General features: G+C 39.9%; 1 protein-coding gene across 7 annotated transcripts in view; it reads right to left on the bottom strand.

Moving 5' to 3' along the window:
• Window positions 1-1,595: 1,595 nt before the first annotated feature.
• AOPEP (aminopeptidase O (putative)) overlaps window positions 1,596-22,670 on the bottom strand; it is a 387,253-nt gene continuing 366,178 nt past the window's right edge. For 4 of the 7 annotated variants that reach the window (XM_073344962.1, XM_073344964.1, XM_073344963.1 and 1 more), the window contains 2 exons: window positions 7,312-7,398; window positions 1,596-3,969 (listed from right to left, as the gene is read on the bottom strand). In XM_073344962.1, the coding sequence (XP_073201063.1) occupies window positions 3,829-3,969; window positions 7,312-7,398 (228 nt within the window). In that variant the 3' untranslated portion in view covers window positions 1,596-3,828. The remainder of the gene's footprint in view (window positions 3,970-7,311; window positions 7,399-22,670) is intronic. The other 3 variants (XM_073344968.1, XM_073344966.1, XM_073344967.1) reach the window with 1 other exon arrangement.

Raw genomic sequence — 22,670 nt, forward strand, 5'->3', positions numbered from 1 at the left:
AAATGTTTGTCAGCTGATTGTTTTAGCAGGCACACAATTCTTCCTTTGATGTCTACCAGGTTCAATGAAATCCTGTTACTACCAGGATTTAGTTGTAGATATATTAAGATTTTTCTGTGATCTCTCCTGCAACAGAAGCAGTAGTAAAATTTATAACAGCGTCACCATAAAGGAATGCTTGTAAAGGCTCTCTGTGTATTCTTAACTGTCCCATTTTTTTCAAAGGAGGGGGGTTCCCTCTTTATATTTAAAAACTTACTGTTTGTCACCGAATTAGAGGCCAGATGCTTAGCTGGTGTAAATCTACATAGCTCAATGGAGCTGAATTACACCATCTGGTATTTATAGTAAGACAGTTATGAATGGGAATTACTTAATTGTCATGTGTTCTGTCACAGGTCTCGAAGTGTCGTGTTAACTAGTCTTCCCACAATGCAGGAGCAAAGTTACTCCTATTATTACCATAAGGCAGAGTCACATTGGTGCATAGACAAGAGAGACTGTAGATGCCTACAGTTTCACCCTACTTTAGTGCTATGGCCATTAGAATATCAGACCGAGGAGACAAGATAATTTGTTGGGAAGAGATGAAGTGAAAACAGTGATACAAGCAGACTGTGTAACTAATTACATACCTGTGTTCTACTAAAAGAAAAAAAAACCAGGAGTTCTCTACACAATAGTGAGGAAGTTTTTCTTCCTTAGAACACCTCATGTGTTCAAAAGCTCAGTATCACAATCTGTACTAGATTTGGTTTCAGACAGAAAAAGTTACACTTTTCATAGGCACATCATTTTGCTTTAGGGCTCGACTCCTGTTCCTGCTGAACTGAGCCAGTATGTAAAATCAGAACTGATATCAGCTCAGTAGGCACCGGAGGACGGGTCCATCAACAATCTGGAACAGCAGCAGCCGTAAACAATCATTTCCTGAAAACAATACACATGGCTAAGCAATAAGCATAGAGAAATCCCTAGCTAAAACTTTATAAAGCATAGCTTTACAGACTTAAGTTGGTTTAGAACAAACAACATATTTGTCTCCAACTTTTAGAAAAGGATTGAGATTACATTACAATCTGTATAAATCTTTCAGACTTATTGACTGGCTCTTTGCTTGTAGCCAAACCTGATAGTTTACAGTGCATTTCTTACATTTGCGACAGGAAAATTCTGTTCTTTTCCAAGTCTCTACCATCTCTTATGCTCTGCAAACTATATTTCACACGTACTATAAAACTATACCCCAACCAACCATGTACCTCAGCCAGCAAACAGGGTAGGTTGACTTTTAAGTAGTTTCCCATCTCACCTTCTCTGCAGGTGCAGAACTTAGCCACTGTGAACAAAGAGGAAATCAATCACTGTTCACCAATCAGCTAAGCTCTGCACCTCATTAGAGAGGTCTTCGTCTCAGCATAACGAAAGATCAGATGAGGGTCTTCAATGGTGAATTTTCTCCTTTTGTTTGAAATTTTTTTTGTAGAGGATTCCAATGCCTATTATGAAAATCCTATCTCACACATGCGGCACGGTCATGGTTATGTGGTAATCCCTGGCAATGTGATTTTAATCTTAAATCACAAATCAGCATGCCAGGAACCCAAACAGCCACAACATTGCGGGACACTTGTGTAGTCTCTCTCCCATCACCCGATCAGGTTTAAAACGATAGTGCTTAAGATATTAGATTTACATTCTGTGACAGTATCTTTAAGATCTCATCTCCTTCAGGTAGCTGATTAAATAATTTTATTTAGATGACCTGTTTGACATTTCAGAAATGTCTAATGCTAATCCTAGACTGCTTATAGGACACATGCACTAACTAGCATAGGGAAGTTACACAAAGGCAATCACCAAGGGAGTTATAATAATTTTAACCTTTTTACCTTAATAAAACTTTCCTAGCTACTTAAGAGACTCTGGGTAGAGACCACCATATATTGCAGCAGACCAAACCAATCTAACTGCATATTTCTGGCCTTTGGTGCAGTTAAAAACATTTGAAACCATTACAAATAGGCTAAGACATTTATAGTGTTTTTTTGTTTGGGGTTTGGTAGGCAGTTCTCAGCATAGATGATCTGAACATGACTGTGCATGCAAACATTTTGTAGTTGGTCTCCTACCTGTTTTATAAAGCAAGACCCCCCTATAACTGGTATGCTGGCAATCTAAGCCTATTCCAAACCCACCACAGGTTTCTTGGCAGGCATTGGCACTATGTACCAGAAGAACAGTGCTATTCATGAATAACTTGTTGAAGGGGACCTCAGCAAGAAAAAGGTTGCAAACCCCTGGACTAGGCCAGATACAGTGAAAACACTATAGGGCCCAGCAGGGGTGATGAGGGGTCTCCCGAGAGGCACAGTTTTACTTCTTTTTAGGTAGGCAAGGGCTGGCTGGGCTCCAGCCAGTTCCACATAGCAGGGTCCAGGGAGGGAGCACCACCTCCACCCCCTGACTCACTCAGGAGGCCACACTGCCTGTCTGGGCTGTGGGGGAATGCAAGCAAAAAAGTAACTCAAAGGGAGGACTCAGTTCAAAGTCAAAGCCACTCAGGGTGCAGGGAGGGTGATAGCTCGGCGTGCAGGGGCTCCCAGTGCAGCCTCCAGCTTCAGGGGCTTGCGGGGGGGCCCACTGGCTTCAGCCCCACGCCACTCCTGGTGGGGGTGGAGGGGCCGCCAGCTTCAGTGCTGGGGCTCAGGGTACTGGGTTTCAGCAACGGGGTTCTGCAGTCCCCCTGAAAGGACACACAGATTGCCAGTTGAGAACCACTCTCCTAGTCCATATAAATAAATGCCACAAACTCAAATAGAGCCTAATTTCAAGCATTGCCTACCTGTACAGGCTTGACTGGAAGACAAATCAAGGGGTCCTGTTCAGTACTAAATACCGAGCAATGTTTTTGCTAACTAGTTGTCTTGTTACCACAAATCAACTGTAAAGTTATGTGAACAACCAAGGAAAACAGTCTGTCAGATGGCTTATATCATTACACAAAAATCTGAGGTATGCTGTACTGGAAAGGATCTTCATACCAAACCTAATTGACTATGGGTTAAATATGCATGTACAAACATCCGGCATAGAGTATCCTCAGGGTATTCAAATAAGAAGGGAATATGTCACTATCTATATAGTATTTGGTGTAAAAGGCCAGTTTACAACCAGTAAGAAAATGACTGTATTCTATGTGTTTATACTTTACTTGCAATTTTACTTTTTTTCCACCCGTGTTTGTGAGAGGACTTCTACTTTTGTCCCTTAGCCACTACTTTCAAGCAGAACGAGAAGCAAATTGAAATAAAGCTATAAAATAGTTATCTTTATAAACAGGTACTTCCTAGCATAACCAACAACCAACCAACCAACTAATCTTAACTACCTCACCCAAAATACTCAAAAGCATGTAAGCCACGCTAATCTGAATCATGCCAGAACTACGCTGGACAACTAGTTTGTAAGTGTATGATTTCGTTAAACTCTACAACTTGCCATCCCCTATCAAGTTCGTATCACATTTTCTATTTGCGACTGTTAGGTGTGAGAGCAGCCATGTTTGAGAAGCACTGTAAATGTAGATGTGTCTTAGTACAAAAATCTCTTCTCTATGCTCCTCAACTAGATACCTTGTGCATCAATGTCACTGCTCCAGCAACAGTGTGGGGGGAAAAAAACATGCAAGAAATTTAATGAATGATTCTTCGAGCTGAATATCAGCAAATTCTACATTGTGCCAGAGTTTATTCACTGAGCTGTGCGTATTCTCTCACTAAAGAGCAGGATGAGGATTAAATACTTTAATCAAGAAAAATCACCTCTTCAGAATAACATCTCTGCCACCACTTTGGCTGAGGACACATCCATTTGTTTTTGTGTTGCAGCAAAGCATTTATAGGCAAGTTCCTGTTGTTTTGCATCTTCATTCACCATTAATTCTCCATACAGATAAACACCCATAGCCTGCAAGAGGAAGAAAACACCCATTCATTCCATAACCAATTATAGCTAGCTGGCTTGTTTTTAAAGACAAGCTTGTTTCACACAGCTCCCAACACCACGCATATAGTACCCAATCTCATTTCATGTACAAAGCAATTTTTCCTTTAATAGGTATATATTTTTTTCTCCAAAATACAGTTTTCTGTCTGTGCGTCTCTCTTGGAGACTATTCAATCAGAGGAGGATTGTCGATGTTGCATTAAGTATGTTACCAAAAGAACATTTACTCTGGAGATTGATAATCAGCTAGAGTCAGCATATTATGTCAGGAAAATGCTTTTCTGCTGTTTCTTCCTCTGCTTTTCAGGTTGAAGTTTATGTTCTCTCTCAGCCACCAACTGAGCTGTTTCCAAATGTCTCATGAGCGGGCAATTTGCCTTTCCTCTAAGATGACAGAAATCTGAATGGTCTTTAGTTGATTTTCTTTCCCAGATGGGATATTTCCAAATGCAGGAATGGAGAATGGTCACTGGTATATATCAATTGACACAATCCATTCTGAGATGCCGACTTAATTTTGTTAACTGAAATCAGTTGAAAATTATGGGTTTCTGTTTCAGGCTGGTTCCTTCAAGTGGATGCACATATAGCAGTTACAACTCTGGACTGGTAGGAAAAGGCAAAGCTCTCCCTAATGATGATTTTGAGAGTCTCCATCGGGAAGGAAAATTATGGGATGAAATCTTAGCCTTACTGAAGTCAATGGAACCAAGATTTCACCCTTGGTTACCATATCCTTTTCTGAAGATGCAAATCACTTGAGCTAGATTGACACTGGTCCTGATCTGGCAACCTTACCTGATCACAATGTGTCTACTGACAAAAGCGTAGGCTGCAAATACAAGTGTGGCTTTGCAAACTCAGTCCCCTTATGTTGATCGAAGTTTTTACAAATGTCCAGTTAATGTAATTTCATGCAATGTAACATACCATCTAGTGCCAAAAAGAAGAATAAAGTTACCACTAGAAAATATATACTTTAATTTAATATTTCTTGAAACATTTTTTTTTCCAACCAGCTCTAGAAATTATCCTCAGGATTTTACCATCAGAACTGGTCAATTTGGCAAAATTAAAAAGTGTTTGTGGACAATGTTGTTTGCCTTGGAACTGAAGACCCTAGAGCTTCTGTGGGCTCAGCTCCTTAGCAGGCAGAGTATCCTGGAACCAGAGTTCCATTCCTTTTCACAGAGAATTTTTAAATATTTGGGGTTTATTCCAAATAAGAATGAAACCCAATTCTGAAATATCAAAATCCTCCACAAAATGAAATATCCCATTTTTGCACAGCTGTAATAATTTCACCCAAATCTCAAACATTAAAATGCAGTAAACACTGGGTTTCTGTTATCCCAAACTGGATTAGTCACATTTATATTTTCTGCAGACTTTTAAAATAACAACGTTCTTTTGTGATCAGTAAGGCCAAGAAAGTGCTTTGATTTCTCATGTAACCATTCCAGAACTTCGTTGTGCCACAAACTGTACACCCTGCTGGAGTAAATTAAAAAAAAAGCATCTCAAAGATAGCAGCTTAAAAACTCTGCAGTTATGATTTCAAAAATTCTTTCCTTACACAGCAGAAATATGTTGATCCTTATTTGGCATAATCACCATTCTAAATATATTGCTGTTCAACTTGGCTTTTAACAGAGAGCTGAAGGATACAGTTGCTTTTTGTTTGCCTACCAGAGGCTGATATGACAGCTTTCATGTATCTGAAATTGCATCCCTTTATATCAGGGGTTCTCAAACCGGGGGTCGCGAGGTTATTACATGGGGGGTTGCCCCCAGTATTTATAATGGTGTTAAACATATAAAAAAAGCGTTTTTAATTTAATAGGGGGGTTGCACTCAGAGGCTATGTGAAAGGGGTCACCAGTACAAAAGTTTGAGGACCACTGCTTTATATAATAACTAAAATGTGCACAATACACAAACCCCTGTTAACATAGAGGGTTTTTTTTTTAAATATATGTTTATCAGAACAAATGGTTTGCTGGGGATTTTGGACTAGTTCTCTGGCTTCTCATGCATATTAGAAGTGTAATCTAGATCTAGAAGATAGTGTTCAGGAGACTAATAAGAGCTGCACTGCTGCAGCAAGACAAAGTTGCAATCTATTGTCATGAAAAATACAACATGCTGTCTGATCAACCATTAAAAAAAATCTCATATGTTGCAAATAAAGTGTGAATTGTTATAATGTAGTATACTGAACCTAGCAGCACCAATAATGTCACTCTGTGTGTGTGTGTGTGTGTGTTGGGAGGATGCATGTACATATTTAAGTTAAAAATTGTAAGTAAAAATAAATGTGAGTGACATTGTCAGAACAGAATGATTTAGGCCAGAGGTGGGCAAACTACAGCCCGCAGGACCGTCCTGCCCACCCCTTGAGCTCCCAGCCGGGGAGGCTAGCCCCTGGCCCCTCCCCTGCTGTCCCTCCTCCCATGTAGCCACGCCACTGCTCTGAGCAGCATGGTAAGGGGGCAGGGAGCGGGGGGAGTTGGGGGGGGCTGGATAGGCGTGGGAGTCCTGGGGGGCCTGTCGGGGGACAGCAGGGTGGATAGGGGTCGGGGCAGTCAGGGGACAGGGGGATGGATAGGGAGCCAGGGGGGAAGAGGACAGGGGACAAGGAGCAGGGGGGGTTGGATGGGTTGGGGGTGCTGAGGGGGCCAGTCGGGAGTGGGAAGTGGGTGGGAGAGGATAGGGGGCGTGAGCCAGGCTGTTCGGGGAGGCACAGCCTTCTCTACCCTGCCCTCCATACAGTTGCCCAACCCCGATGTGGCCCTCGGGCCAAAAAGTTTACCCATCCCTGATTTAGGACCTACTGCATATATGTAATATATACAAGAGGTAGGATTCTTTGACCTCATCAACAACTGAGCAAGAGTTTTACAACTATGGTTAAGCATGGATTAAATGTAGTTGAGGCTTAACCTAGTTATAAAACTATGTTCCAGCCTAAATTTCTACCTGAGCTATAACCTGGACTGTTAACTTGATTATAACAAGGTTTTGCTCCATCCACATTCATTAACCTAGTTTGGCTGAAACAGAGTTTAAATTGCTTAACCACCATTGTAAAACCAGCATCTTTTGCCTAGAAAGACAGGACCTTGGAAACTACTGGTGAATATTATAAAAGCCCGATAGTGTAGGTCTCAGATGCAAAGCAGTTACTCTGTGCATCAGATTCAGATATCAGACAATTCACAGCTAGAGAGTAAGTTAAAATCAGTTTATACTCTGACACAACACAGGGTGATTATTTTGAAAATATTAATGTATTAAACTGACCTGATCTTCCTTGAGGAATTTCTCAACCTCAGCATATCTTGTTGTATATTTGTGTTTAACAACAAGTTCACACCACCGATGTCGAACCTTTGGAAAAGGAAAATAAATATTAAACATGCATACTGTGTCGGTGTAAATACGCACTTGATACAATGTCACTCAACTACAATTTTTTAAAGTGTTTTAGAGGAATGGCAGTTTGTGAAACATTTTCAAGTACTTCAGTAGGCCTTGCTAATCTTCCTTAAAATCTACGTGCCCCTAAATATGGACACAAATGAAGTTCCTATTTTAAGGGCAGATGCTGTTTAGAGCGTTGAGTCATGTGCCTCTATAAAGCATTAGATCATTAATACTCATCTGACACACTAAAAATAAAATGTGCATCTCTAGTAGGATTTTTGGACCCCAACATATCTGGAAAAACAAGCACCTGTAACTCTCAAACCAATCCCAATCCCAATTTAAACCCGTTGAATCAGTGAGAGTTTGTTATTTTCAAAATGATAACTATTATTCTACAAAACTACTTTTAAAAAGTTACACTTAGCATTAGAATAAATAAATCCTTTTTTCCTTTATTTTTCTAGTTTTACAAAAGAGGAAATTATTGCTTCAAAGCTCTGGAAGCAGACATAAGATACAATTGCATTATTTCCTTTAGGCAAGTGTCTAACCTAGGGGCATGAGGCTAAAACACAGTTTTGTGCAAATTGTATCTGGGGGACAAGTGCTGCATCTATCCTGGGATGAAAAGGATCAAAGGTAAATGAGAAAACATGAAACAAATAATTTATATGTCAGTAAACAAACGTTTTGCCAATACAGATTGCAGAATGTGTTGAACATCTACTTATGCTCAAGTTGCTGATTTGCTGTACCGAATGCATTTCAGTGAAACTAACTATTGGCTTATGCAAACTGCTAGCAAATAATATTGCTACTAAAATGGGTAATATGGCCAGTACAGCTTTCAAATGCAGCTTCTTTACAAAGCTTTGGCATGCTTTATATTTCCTTGCATTTTGATGCCTTTTTGATTTGTTTTTAACCATTCACTTCTGTGGCTTTAAGTGTCATCTTACACTGCATCATGGCTTTTTCAATTATACTCAATGAGCAGTCAAACATTTTATAGTCTATTATTGGCACAGCATTCGCTCAAAAAGAAAGCATTAAAAAACTATTTGTAGTACAGCTTGCTTTTACTGCCTTTCAAGGGAGAGGCAGTATATAAGAATCCGTTTTTGCAGTAATAATAAAATGTAAGTAGTTTCAATATTTTTGGCAGGTTGAATCTAAATTATATAATTATCTACTAATCTAGCACAAATCACTTCTTAAAGACAGATTTACCGATAAAATATCAGAAAGTGAAAGCTGGAAACAGGTCTTTCTTGGGAGCAATTTGGAGGTAGAAGAGGATGTTTTAGTCAATTTCAAGTTGATGCAGGCTATTCCTTAAAGCCCCTACAATCTGCACAACTCTTTGTTCACCCTTTACCATTACTACAACAAGGGATACAATTCTGAACTTCTAAGGATTCAGCAGTCACCCATCATCAGCTTTACATCACAGGAAGGAATTTCAGAGGCTTATATAACTGAATTGACAGTCTCATTAAAATAATTAACAAGTGAATGGTCACAGGCTTTGGAAAAATTCTCCTTGTGTCCTTGATTTCTTCACTGTGTGGCCGCTTCCATAAAACTGCTGGAATGCAGCTTCTGACTATAAGGGATCTAGGAAACTCAGGGCTGGGGGGGTAGGTGTTTCGGCTCATTTATTAAACAAGTAGTAATAAATATATAGTACAAACAATAAAAAGACATTGTGTGATGGGGATGTAGTCTGTTTCTTAAAAGTTACTGCTGACAAGCTAAAAATATTAGAATCTTACATGCAGAACAAACTCTGGCTGTATGAAAGAAAAGAGGTGCTTTTTGTGATACGTATTTTTCATGTCTTACATACTGTTTTAACCGTGTTGTCTGTTAAGTATATACTAGCAAGAGATACATATATCTCATCAGCCACATCTGAAAAAAACTTGGAACAATTGAATTGCATCTGTTTCCTTAGACTATTGCTTCTTACAAAGGGTTTTTGCTCTTGGCACTAAGCCTCAGTTAATATATTTAGAAAAAAAGATAGGAGCTGTGTCAGAATTGGGACGGCACACATTTGTTTCTTTCATTCTCAGGATCAGTAGAAATTATGGCCGTTTTCCAAAACTGAGGTGCAGAGAATCACCAGTCGGGGTAGAATCAACTTGTCTGTTATCCTCAGATTGCATGTTCGCCTCCTGTTTTCACAAAGCCAAAAAGGCACTTTCAAACTGAAAACCAGTCATGAGAACCAGTCATTATTAGCGCTTTTTCAAATACAATATTTCAATCATTCCCACCTGCTTTCTAATCCGTCATATGCAGTGGATGCCAGTAAACAGTGGGTGCAGCTGAAGATGGTTTAGCCACAAGAGGAGTTAAGGCTTTCTTTGAGCATGTACTGATCAAGTCTTTTTGTAACATGACACCAAATGTAGTTTGTCCTAAACCACAATTGCAGCTAAACCATATTCAGCAGCAGTTCAGATTAATACAGCAACAGGTAATTTTTCTAGTATAGATCATGTGCTAATCCCTCTCACATTAAGAGTTTTACGCACATATGAAGGAGAGAAAAAAATCCTTCAGTTCCTTGCTTTCCATCCAACACTTAAAGCAGACACGACCGCTTTGCTGCATAATTAATGGGTCATGTTTATGGGCACTTTAATGAACATATATAAAAAGAAATATTGAAAACTCAGTCGTTTGTGGTGGGACAGAAGTAACCGTACTCTATCCTGTGTAGGCTCTTCAGTATCCATCCCTCCCTGGTGCAAAGGAAGAGGGAAAGGGGAAGCAAAGACTCATGGGTGAAAATAAGAATTCACTACTCTTTCTCATATTGAGAGCCATGTCAGACTCTCCCTTCTCACTCTACACATTTCTCTGTGCTCTTCTGCATGGCTCAGAGAGATGCACCATATGTTTTTTTGGCTAGTTATACCATATTCAGCACAAACTGAACCTGAAAAGCAATTTATAGCAACTCTTCCAGTGGCTGCTGGCAGAGCTGATTGTGCTTTACTTTGTCCGGCCCTTTTATGTACTCCAGCTCTGAAATAACACCTGTAACCACGCACAAACACTGGGTCTGGGTTTGGCAGCTGCAGGACCTACATGCCAAACTCTGGAATGTAATTTATTTTTTCAGCCTCAAAATTGAAGTTTATGGTTTTCCTTTTGACTAACTGTCTCAACTGCTGCCTGATCCTGAGGAGGAGGGAGAAAAAGTGGTTTGGGGGCCGTAGGACTGGCTGCAGGTCTTGTAGGAGATCAGATTCTTGATGGATCATCTTGAGCTACTAAAAATGTTCTTCCCTTCCAATTGGCATTATGGATTATGCTGAAGGGTCTACCAATTTTCCATTCAAAAGCTGAAAATTTCCTGTATTTATAATATGGACTTTGCAAAGCATCCCATAATTTTGTCAGCACAATTTGGGTTCAGGGACTGTTACAGATATGTCATCTGAAAACATACCATTTCAAATTATTAATCAAACAAAGTTATCGGAGTGGAGGGTTATTTTGTTTTGTTTTGCTAGCCTGAAGACCTTAAATGGATGCTGCTGTCAGGTTGCAAAAAGCCCCAAATTTAAAGCTTTGTATAAAAAAAGAAAAAGTCAGAGAGAGCTTAAAAAAACTAAGACCAATAGAAATGTTCATTTTATTTAAAAATAATTTTTAGACAAATGGATAATGCCCTGCAGTGCTGTTCACAATCCAAACACTGTAGCATTTTGCTAGTGCAAATGAACTTGAAAGTAATACTGACTAGAAACCAGTGACACTGATTAGTTTATTTTCAAACCCACAAAAAAAGTAAAAAAAAACAAAAACTTATAATATAAAAATAAATTCTTAAATCAAAGTTATTACTAATATAAATATAGTAAGAAAATTTGTAAGTGCCCTGATTTTCAAGAATGCTGAATGACCAGCAGCTTGCCAATGACGTCTTTATTTTGAAGACAACATTTTTAGACCATCTCAAACAGTCCTTGAAGTGAAGCAATAACTTTTAGTATTTGAAACCCACCTACCTTCCAAATGATTACAAAAATCAAACAATGGCCAGACAGGCATAGTTAAAGTACACACACAGCTTATACAATATATTGTAATGATTGAGGTCACTGAGAGCTCCATTATACACATGCAAACAAGGAAACATACATACAGAAAATATTTTACCTCTGAGGCTTGCAAATAAGATTTAGAAAGCAAGTAATTTAGACCATGCATTTTAATAAAAACAAAAAAATCTAAAAAGTTTGTACTAAGCCTTTGGTCCGCAGAATGGAGACTCGCTTCAGGGGAAATGAGTAAATATTGCTAATAGCTGGATCCAATTAAAAAAGCTCCAGGAGACAACAAATCTAAATCTCAGAACAAAAACATGCTTAGAGACTCTAGAAAACAGAGCCTTTTTTTAAACTTGAGTACACTTTTAGTTAGTATTATTGTCCAATTAAAGTTCCAAACAGAACATAACTTGGACCAAAAAGACTTAAGATATTTACCAACCATGTGTTCAACTACACTAAATGCATGTGAGATGCAAAGTTAATCAAAACTATAAATACTACAGTAACTAACCACAGATAAGTCCATTGTAAATATAATGGACAACTGGAGCTAGAGAATCTTTGCAGACTTCAGTCTCCTTGCAGAAGGAGAAATACAAAGAACTTTTGCAACTAATCAACCAATGGATTAATTTTTAATTAATGAGGAGGAAGCTGGATATCTCTGGAGCCCTGGAATGCTGGTCTGTTGATTAGATCATCCCAGATTTCTTCCATCTGAAATTATTTATTTCCTTTCAGCATAATTCTCTCTTCCTAGCTCCTCATAAATTGGATTCAGGGATAATTAGTGAACACTGCTGAGTGCCGCAGACTAACGTTTTGGATTTAAAAATAGTTTTTACAATTGTTTAGGGCAGAAAACATATGGTTTAGAAAAGACCCCACAATTTGCCCATTACTGTAACAAAATATTGTTAATGATTTAATGATTTTTCTATATCCTTCTACCCACTTTCAATTTAAAAGAGCAGCCATCTCAGCTATTTTAGAATTTAACTAAGTAGTTGCACCCACTAAGTTTCATGCTGTAAGGTTTGGGTTTTTCAAATCGACATTAGTATTTGGTACTCAGACTCAGGGCTTTTAGCATGCAAATCCCATTTCAGCGGAAATGTACTCCTCAGTAAGATTTTCAGTGATGCTGAATCAGCTCTGAAGGAGGTGGTGTTAATAATATTCGGATCATGTGTGTGCTACAATTGCATTGACAGCATATCAGCTCAGCAATGTGCTAAAATATTCTTACTAGACAAAATCGTATTAAATGCAAACAGAACATATTCATCATTCTTTTGTCAGTGATTCTGCAGTTGGAGAATACTATGTGCCCCACAGTTTGTCATTAAGAAATACAAGCAGGGAAACTACCTAGCAGTTTCAGTCATCGTGTACTTTGGACAAAAGACCTCAGACTCTACACAGTGCTGGTACTTATTATTCTGAATCATAACACTCCCACTGACGACACTTCAGGGCCAAATACATCTCAGCAGCAAGATAGTCTTTAGGGGTCTATCCCTGGGGACCTCACAATGTCAATAAAGTTCAATTAATACTGTCGGGCTCCATTTCCTTGCCTTAAAGCACAACCATACTTTCTAATGACAGGGAAGTAGAAAAGACCATAGCTTCATTATCAATAATGCCATTCATCCAAATATAACAGTCATGGCACAAATACAGGACCATGGAAAAGATCTCATTAGCTTAGAGTTCCCAAAACTTCCTGCGTGATAGTACCTCATGACACCCTTAGACCTTAAGAGGCAGCAGTGTTAGCAAGTCCGCTGGCTACAACAGGGCTCTGCTATGTTAAGGCTGCTTTTCCCAAAGTTAGATTAGTGGACGAAATTCATTACAATATTAAGCCTTAGACGCACATACATCTCATCACCCTGTCTTTGAACCCAGCAGATGCTCCAGCTCCCTCACTATGGCCCTCCCCACAAGAGCTCCAGCTTCTTGTCTCCCATCCCAGGCCCCCTCCTCATTAGAGGAGTGTGGGCCAAGGCATCACTTGTTCTAAAGGCCTGGGATGAGAATAATGTAGCTGGGCAGACATAACCAATTGTCCCCTCTCCCCTCCAGCAGTGCTTCTAAGGCCACGTGCTATAGGGACACAGAACCAAGGTAGCTCTGCCTGCAGAAGTGGTGATATCAGGGCCTGGGCAGCTCCCTTGACAGATGCAGTATTTTTTTCTTCTTTAGAGCCTGATTCTGCCCACTTTACTCAAGCTAAATAGAACCTCGATCAATGAGAGTGCCTTGTGAGTACGGTTGGCAGAACTGGGCCCTCAATGAATGCACCAAGGCATTTTGCACTCAGAGTTTGAGATTTGGATTGTGCTGCTTAGTTGTCACACTTCATTAATTTTCAACTTGGATCACTGCACAATTTTTCCAGAATCTTGCAATAAGAACGGATAACTGATAACCCAGCAAGTCACAATGTGGTTATTAATGAAGTACTGTGCTAATAAGAGTTTTTGCTAATCGAACGTGCAATCCTTCTTTAATTTCCAATTTTAAAGAGAGCTAGAGAACTATGTAGTATAAGACCTTCGATATCTAAAGCTGTTAGAAGAGAATGCTTATACACTGAAGAGAGAATCTCAACAGAAAACCAGCCCTTTCAGCTAACTAATGTTAACAGTAATGTGCTAATCAGCACACTCACTTATTCCTTTACGTGTCTGAATCCTTTTTGATTGGTCTTCCTAAGCAAATTAAATGCTGCTGACAGGTGTGCGATTGACAGACAGCCCTAGACAGTGAAGGCCTCTCTCTACTGAGCAGTTAAAGTGTGGGTGGCAGTAGCTTTCCCCACAATTCTCTATTTAGATATTTTCATTTGATTTTTTTTCTTTATGGGCAAACTTTTCAAAAACAAATTGTTTTTACACCCTCAGTCAATTGCAGGTTCTGGGCACAATCGAAAGCACTGAGACATCTATCTATGCAATGGCATCCAAAAATCGGGTTGTTCAACTAGATGCCGTCACTTGCTCACAAAATTCATCGTGCCTGCAAAGGGTGGCAGGATTGAGGCCTCTTTAAATATTTGGTCCCATAAATATAGATTTATTTCCTATCCTTCTGCCTCACCAACTTGATTTTTAGTGTTCAGCCACTTCCAGTTAATACAAAAGAATCTTACCAGATGAAAGATAGTCAGAGAACCCATTCTTGGTTTAACAAAAACTGTATTAAGTTACTTCAGGTAACTCCCCCACTCTGTACATAATACTTCAGTTTCAGTTCTACTGCTGTCTTTGTGCATGTGCTGACCCCACCCCCCCAGTGCTTGCTTTCCTCCCAATAAAACATGGAAACCTAGGAATTGAACCAAATGCCACTTGTAAAAACCCAGAAAGTTTGAGGAGTTGAGTGAGTTACTGCTTTCATCTCTTCACCTACGATACACCCAGAAAGGCGGGGTGACCACACTGCTAGTAGCAGAAAGCATTTCAGGACAACCTTGCCACCCCTTCTACCATGGCAATAAAGCACGTACTAGGAGCTGTGGGATTGATTTAGAAAAAACAAACCCCACCTTCTTTGCATTTGAGTAAATACTATGGTTCAGACAAAGAAAACACAGAATTATATGGCCAGACGCTCCTTCCTCAGGCAAATTGTATCTGTAATCAATGACATTTGTGTTAATAAAAGAAGGTTTGAAAAGGAGGGTGGGAAAGGTAATAGGAATTAAGAAACTGGGCCTAATCCTTCCGGTGGCACAGACTATGCCTTTCTTATGGTGTCAAAGCTTTCATTGTAAGTAAGTGACTAAGTTAAAACATGTAATTCTGTAATCCCCAAATGTCCTTTCAGTCTGCCTATTCTCTCTGTGTTTCATTAAATTCTGACATACAACAGGACATGACTGCAATGCTTTTGTTCATCTTTCATTGTACGCAGATAAAGTGTTGATAGGCTAGTGATATATAGCAAGCTCAGAGAAGAACAGGGCAAAAAACCAGTACAAACACTGATTAGTGCAGCAGCTTCAACAACTGTGGGAAGAAAGAGTTCCCCTGCTATGCGTAAAGGCTTTTCCCATTGTGTTTCCATTTATGGTGCCATAATCTCCCTCATACAGAGCAAGTCTTCTATATCACAATGCCTGTGATATGTTTAACACAGCATGCAAACTGAAAAACGTTTTTTAAAAATAAACTTTAGTTAAAAACAAATACTCTTCTTGTACTTGAACCAAATGCTTTCCTCCCTCTCTCATTTTCAGTCTTGCTCGTTCAGGATGTTTGTGTGTAAGTGGCTGGAGATGGCTGAAAAGATGTAATCAGCTCCCCCTTCTAAAGCTGTTCTGGAAATATTTGTTTAATCTTGTTTTGCTGCAGTGCCATTGGCTTTTGGAGTCACCTTCTATATAGTGGTCCTTCATGCACCACTGCAGACCAAAGACTTCCTCTCCTACACATCACACTGCAGAGTATGGGCAAGAACCCTGCCCCACTTAGCCAATGGAGAATGACAAAGCTAATCTAAACTCCATCTCCCCCTCTTATTTTACTGTTATAGCTGAAACTGCCCAGGGCTCAATTTCTCAGCCATAGTAAGTCTGACCATCAACCTATAATTCATCAGCTCTGAGGTGTTGCCTCCAACTTCTGAATCAAGTGTGTGTGTGTGTGTGTGTGTGTGTGTGCGCGCGCTGCAGTGGGACAGGTACCCACTGTCTAATTCTCTAGCATATGGAGTAATGCCCATGACCCTTAAACTACCTTTTTTTTTTTTTTTTTTTTTTTTTTAAGTGTTGCTGTAGCTAGGGTGGTCCCAGGATATTAGAGACACAAGGCAGGTGAGGGAATATATTTTATTAGACCAACCCCTGTTGGCAAAAGAGACAAACTTCCAAGCTACACCAAGATCTTCTCCAGGTCTAGGAAAGGTACTCACAGCATTACAGCTAAATACAAGGTTGAACCGACAGCTGACACCACCTACTATAAAGAAATCAAAGAGGACCCCACACTACAGTTCACTCAAAAATCCTTGCCCAAACAAATCAAAATACAAGCTCATGCCCCAAGAAGCCACCCCAGGCAGACCCACCATATCAGGCCACAACGATCACTGAAGGAATATCAGAATTCATAGAAACCATCCTTGAACTACTTATCACACAAAGGGCCAGCTTCCTCCAGGACACAACCGACCTCCTCCAGAAACATTAACAACCTCCCTATGAACACCATCCTTGCCACCATGGATGTCACCTCCCTATACAACAACATCCTCACAGTGATGAATAGCTGCCTGTCTCAAATATCTACAAGACATGGACAACATGCAGATATCCCCCTCAAACACATCGCTAAACTTATCCATTTCATCCTCACCCTCACCTTAACATCCTCAATGTTACATTCAACAACAAACACTTTCTCCAAATTATGGGAACAGCCATGGGTAGCAGGATGGCTCCCTAATACGTCAACCTTTTCAGGGGCCACTTTGAGGAAGAATTTCTGAAATCATTGATATACCTGAGATACAGCGATAATATTTTCACCCTCTCGACAGATGACTTGAACTCTCCCATAGGTTTCCACTACAACTTCGACAAACATCACCCATCCACCAAACTTTCTCTAGGACACTCCTGCACCAGCATCAACTTCCTGGAAACCACAATGAGCTTCAACAATGGAACGCTACAGACAACTATATACAAGAAACCCCTAAGATTACCAAACTTATATCCATAGATCCAGTAACAACAAGAAATCTGTTATCTAAAACTAGGCCCTCAGATACCGCAGAATATGCTCCGAGGAGAAAATCCAGGGTACACACCTTAACACACTCAAAACCGCTTCCACGAAAAAAGAACATTCTACCAGAGAAGTAGATCACATCATGGAATGGGTGACCCAAAGAGAATATGCATCAATACAGGGGGAAAAACCTTCAACTGCACAACCCTAGTTGTCACCTACCACCCCACACTAGTACCTACAGGGTATAATTGAACAATTACAATCCATATTAGATGGGCACCACATCCTGAAAGAAATCTTTCCTGAAATCTTTCTCCTCTTCTGGCTTCAAACAACTCCTCAACCTCACCAAGCTCCTCATACATCAGACCCTACCAATAGAACAGGTGCAAAAGCTGTTGATTTATTTCCACTGCTACTATGATCAATACCCCCACAACACACTTTTGAAGATCCATGGGTCCTACACATGCCTATCACATGCATGGTGTATGTTATTCAGCGCACTGAATTCCCCAATAACAACTATATTGGCAAAACCAGACCATCACGATGCTCTCAAATGAACTCACACAGAAAAATGGTAAGACTAAAACACCGTATCACCTGTGGTCGAACACTTTTCACAGAATGATCACTCCATTTCGGACCTCTCAGTCCTCATCCTCAAAGTGAGCCTGCACAACACCTTCATAAGATGAGCCCAAGAGCTTAAATTCATAACTTTGCTAGACACTAAAAATAATGGTCTTAATAAAGAGACTGGATTTATGGCTTCTTACAATCATCTGTAAGCCACTGGCCCCCCTTTTTTGCCCTGTGACTGCAGAGGTATTAACGGGCCACTTCACCTTGAATGGTTCCTTAGAATATGTGTTAACTACTTTATGCTAAACATTCTGTTCCACCTTGTATTTAGCTGACATGAATACCTTTCCCTGACCTGAAGAACATGTGTAGCTCAAAAGCTTGTCTCTTTCACCATCAGAAGTTGGCCCAATGAAGATATTAACTCACCCACTATGTTCTCTCTAATTATTATTCAAGTTTTTAAAAACTGCAAATAGAAGAAGTTTTATGTCCCAGTCAATAAAGAGAAAAACGACTTCAAGTACCAACTGGCCAGCACGTCATTCCTTTGGTTACACCAATGTGTAGGTTTGATGACTAGGTAGTATCAGTATCTAAAAATACCTTCTTTAACTTCCACTTTGCTAGGAAACTTTGTCCCTTCCTCCCCTTGGTCCATGCATGTGTCACCTCTGGCTTCATTACTATAATTCACTGAATTGGAAGTGAAACATGAAGAGGATGCACAAGCCACAGCCAATAAAGAATGTGGCTGCCTATTTCATGTCCCTCCACTGGCTCCTACTTTAAGACTTTAGTCCTAATTTTCAAAACAGGGAATGCAACAAGCCCCAGCTACATTAAAAATCAAATTCTGATCTATAAACCAACACGACAACTATGCTCCTCTGGTACAATGCAGATCACAAAGTCCAGGACAAAGCATGAGAGAGCTGGGGACAAAGCCTTCTCAATTATGGGTATCTGGCTATGGAACCACCTCCAGAAGAGATCACATGAATCCAGAGTCTGATCACCTTTAGGAAATGCTGCAAAACCTTCCTCTTCCAAAAGGATTTCCATTGTAAGAATGACACTCTCGACACTTCACCCCCTTCCATCTCATAACCCTACCAAATAAAATAAAATCATAAAAATCAAATACTCTACTCCACTTCAAAAAGGGAAAGCCGGAGACTCCATAAAGTCCTGGTTGACAGAGGACTTCAGTGTCCAAGCATGTCAATGTGATACCTCTCATATACACACACCATAAGGAAATCAACCTTAAGGGAAGTATCATCTTATGCTATAAACTCAGTAGATGCATACACCCTGTACTGAAATCAGAACAACAGGGTTTTATTCGGAGGTTTCCAGTTTTGCATCGCTCACTCACTCACACTTGATATTTCCAAAGACTCTTACCCCAGGTAGAATACAGCAAAATTCCTCTCTGAGGCATCGCAACCCCACCATTTAAACTCCTTTGGACAGGGAAAGAAATGTAGCAAAACCCTAGTGAGGACAAAACGGTACCCACATATTAGGAAGTTAGTCAGTTACTAGGCAATAGAGAGATGGAGTTGTGAGTGGTTTATTTCTGGCTAAGGTAATGACGTCAGGACTAACTGTGGTTAGCAATTTTGATCTGACCCATTCCTCATTCTACCAAGATCTTATGTTCTCTGAGTGTGACAGATTTTCCTGCTCTGTGGTATTGTCCAGAGATAACCAGGATCTACAGCCAACATTTAACAGAGAAATGAAAAGGCACAAAGCAAGCCATCAAACATTAAAAATAGTAACTTCTAATAACATTTATCTTTAGAAATTTCTCCAAGTAAAGAGTTGTGTCAATTACTGCATTAAGAGAGAGTGTTCCATTAAAAGCACAAATACGGCTACAGTCTTAAGCTGTAACAATCAGGAAACACAAATCCAGACTGTTGAAGGCACTTGTTTGTGTTTCTCAACACTACATCCTCCTTAACATCCTGGCAAATGTGTAAAGGCCATCACATATATACCAATACTATAACCTTTTAGATTTTATGACAAGGCCAGGCAGTTTGCATTACAGCGCTATTTCTTCCTTTACTGCCCCTCAGCATTGTATAAACAATCAAATATAGCAAAAGCACCTTACAAAAAACAAACAAACAAGGAAACAAAAAAAAACCAAAACCACCAGGACAAATTTTAGAATTTCAGGGGACCTCTTCACCTTAGTCACCTCCTCATATGGCAGGTTTTAGAAAAATGGAACTAAGCACCAACATTCTCTTTCTTTGCTGCTTTGGATAAAGAACAAATAGAAAACAATTCCATATTTACATCTCTCTTTCAATCTGCTCCCCACTTTCCAAATCTCACTGTGCTGTTGGGCTGCCAGAGGAGGAGCAAATTAAGAGCTCAAAACAATTAGAAAAATAGTGGACGACATAGTATAATGCGCCAATAAGGAGCCTGGAACATTTCACTAATGCCACCCAGCAGCAAATGAAATCACTTGGAACAAACATGCACAGCTGTTGGCTCCTGGAGATCCTAGGGAATGAGGGAGGGCTGCTGATTGGGGAAATGCTATTTTGAGCACCCAATAAATCTTGCACTCTAAACATGTACCTAGGAGAGCGAATGCTGATTCCAGAATTTTGTGTACTTCTCAAGTGGCTGGAAAAGCCCCCATACTTTTCATGCAGCAACAAAACAAGCCCAAATAATCGCTACTGGTGTTGAGTTAGATTATCCTTTGGGCAAGCTTACAAATTCATCCCAACACATCAACTCCGCTGTGGCAGACATGAGAGCCAGTCAACCCAAGGGACATTCCCATTGTCATTACTGGAAGCCTTTTTCTTCATCCTATTCCAATTTTCTTGCCTCACACCCAGCTCTGCAATGTCCTGAGCCTCATCTTTGGAAAGTGAAAGGTATGTTATCAGAAACTACTTTTTCAATTTTCTTTTCCCACTCACTGCAGCCTCCAGAAGATTATACAACTCCACTGATTTCAATTGGAATTACACCAGGGATTAATTTGGTTCCATATGTTTAAATACAGAATAAAACAGAAAGCTGCTTTAATCTAACGGCTCTAAATTTAAGTACCACAGATTTTATTTTGCCTCCCGTTTTAAAGAGAAAGAAAATTTAGGCAATGTGGGCATTAGACCAAACTGCATATTCCCCTCCTCTGCCTCAATTCAATGTGGGGATCTCATCTCTAAGACACAGGCTCAGTACAAGTGTTGTATAGATATTTCCCCAGTTATCTGCAATGATACAATACGAAACACTCCAGTGTTTTGCTCTGCAGTCCAACATGACCTTGGCCCAGTTAAGATAGCTAGGAACTGGGACTTCTTGTCCATAAGCAGGCTGTGTGGAGGTATTTGCAACCTGATGACAGAAACCTGCAAGTTTTATATATAGTATTAAAAGGTACAAATGTATGGTGCAGAGGGCTACTGAACCATTTTCGCCAAAGCCCCAAGCATACTCAGAGACTGAGAGTTAGCTGGGGAACTATTCTGAAAAGAAAGTATGCTAATTCCCTCTTTCGTTAGTCTAGCAACATGGTCAGACCTTTCGTGACCAATTCCTGTTCTCCAAGAAGTTTTACAATATAGAGCTGTGTTCTACAAGGGTGCTTTCTAACAATGCTCAATGACAACCTGCAGGACAGCTGGATAATAGAGGACAAGAATGAGCTTAACTTAATCATCTGGAGGGAAGTAGAGAGATAGATATTGCGTTGTAGTTTATCTGTACTTTTACATCTGCCAGTATTTTATGATTTAGGAAAGATCAATGGGCTGAAATTATTTTGTTCTAAACATAATTCTCACTATTTTTAAGACACCATACACCTTGTATAGTTTATATTAGCGACTGGATCTCCGTCAGTGAAATAGGATGCCACCACTTTATGGCCTTGGTTTCATAGGCAGACTTCATGTACAATGAAGCAGTTGTATAAAAATGGCAATATGCCACCCACATGACGTATGATACGATCTTAACTCATTACACTCACATTTTCTGCAAACACAGTTACAGTCTCGCTCCTTTCTCTTCTCCCCAAAATCTACCACCTTATGATCTTGAAATAAAGGGGAAGAGTTATGAGCTGAATAGCATTTCAACCAATTTGCTGAGGCAAGAAAAACTAACAAAACAATTTCTATCTGCTACACAGGCAGCATACATTACAAAAATGTAAGCCAGTTCTGTAGGCAGGAAGGAAAGAAAAACAAACTCTCCAGTGAAGGTAGTGGGGAAATGTAGCATGAAACTGTTGGTTTAATCTAAATTCCACTTTTTGTATCACCAAATCTACCATAATTCACCAGGACATAAAATACAGTTCTAGATGCATCACTTCAGCATCATATAGAACTGACAGAATCCCACCTATCCATTCCTCTGTTCTGTAGCATACCTAAATGGTTTTGTAGACAGATCTCTGTCGTATCACCTTTGTTATTGCTCTGTAGACTTGTTTCCATGGCCTCTAGTCTTTTGGTTTTATAGGCCATCCCTGTCCCCATCTAGAATAAAGAACCAAGAAAGCTAATTGTGGAAATAGCTTAATAAGAAGGCTGCTTATTACTGATTACTGTTTGTGAAACACAGCTGTAAGCTTTCTCGATTGTCTCAATTAGGGTTGGCAACTTTCTAATTCCAGAAAACCTAACACCTTTGCCCCGCCTGCTGGCCCCCCCCCCCACTCACTCCATCGCTTGCTCTCTCCCCTGCCCTCACATGCTCATTTTCACTGCAAGGCCCAAACAGGCATATTTATTGTTTTGACAGATGTATTATGCTAAGTTCAGGT

This window comes from Lepidochelys kempii, chromosome 5 (genome assembly GCF_965140265.1).
Source record: "Lepidochelys kempii isolate rLepKem1 chromosome 5, rLepKem1.hap2, whole genome shotgun sequence".
Lineage (NCBI taxonomy): Eukaryota > Metazoa > Chordata > Testudines > Cheloniidae > Lepidochelys > Lepidochelys kempii.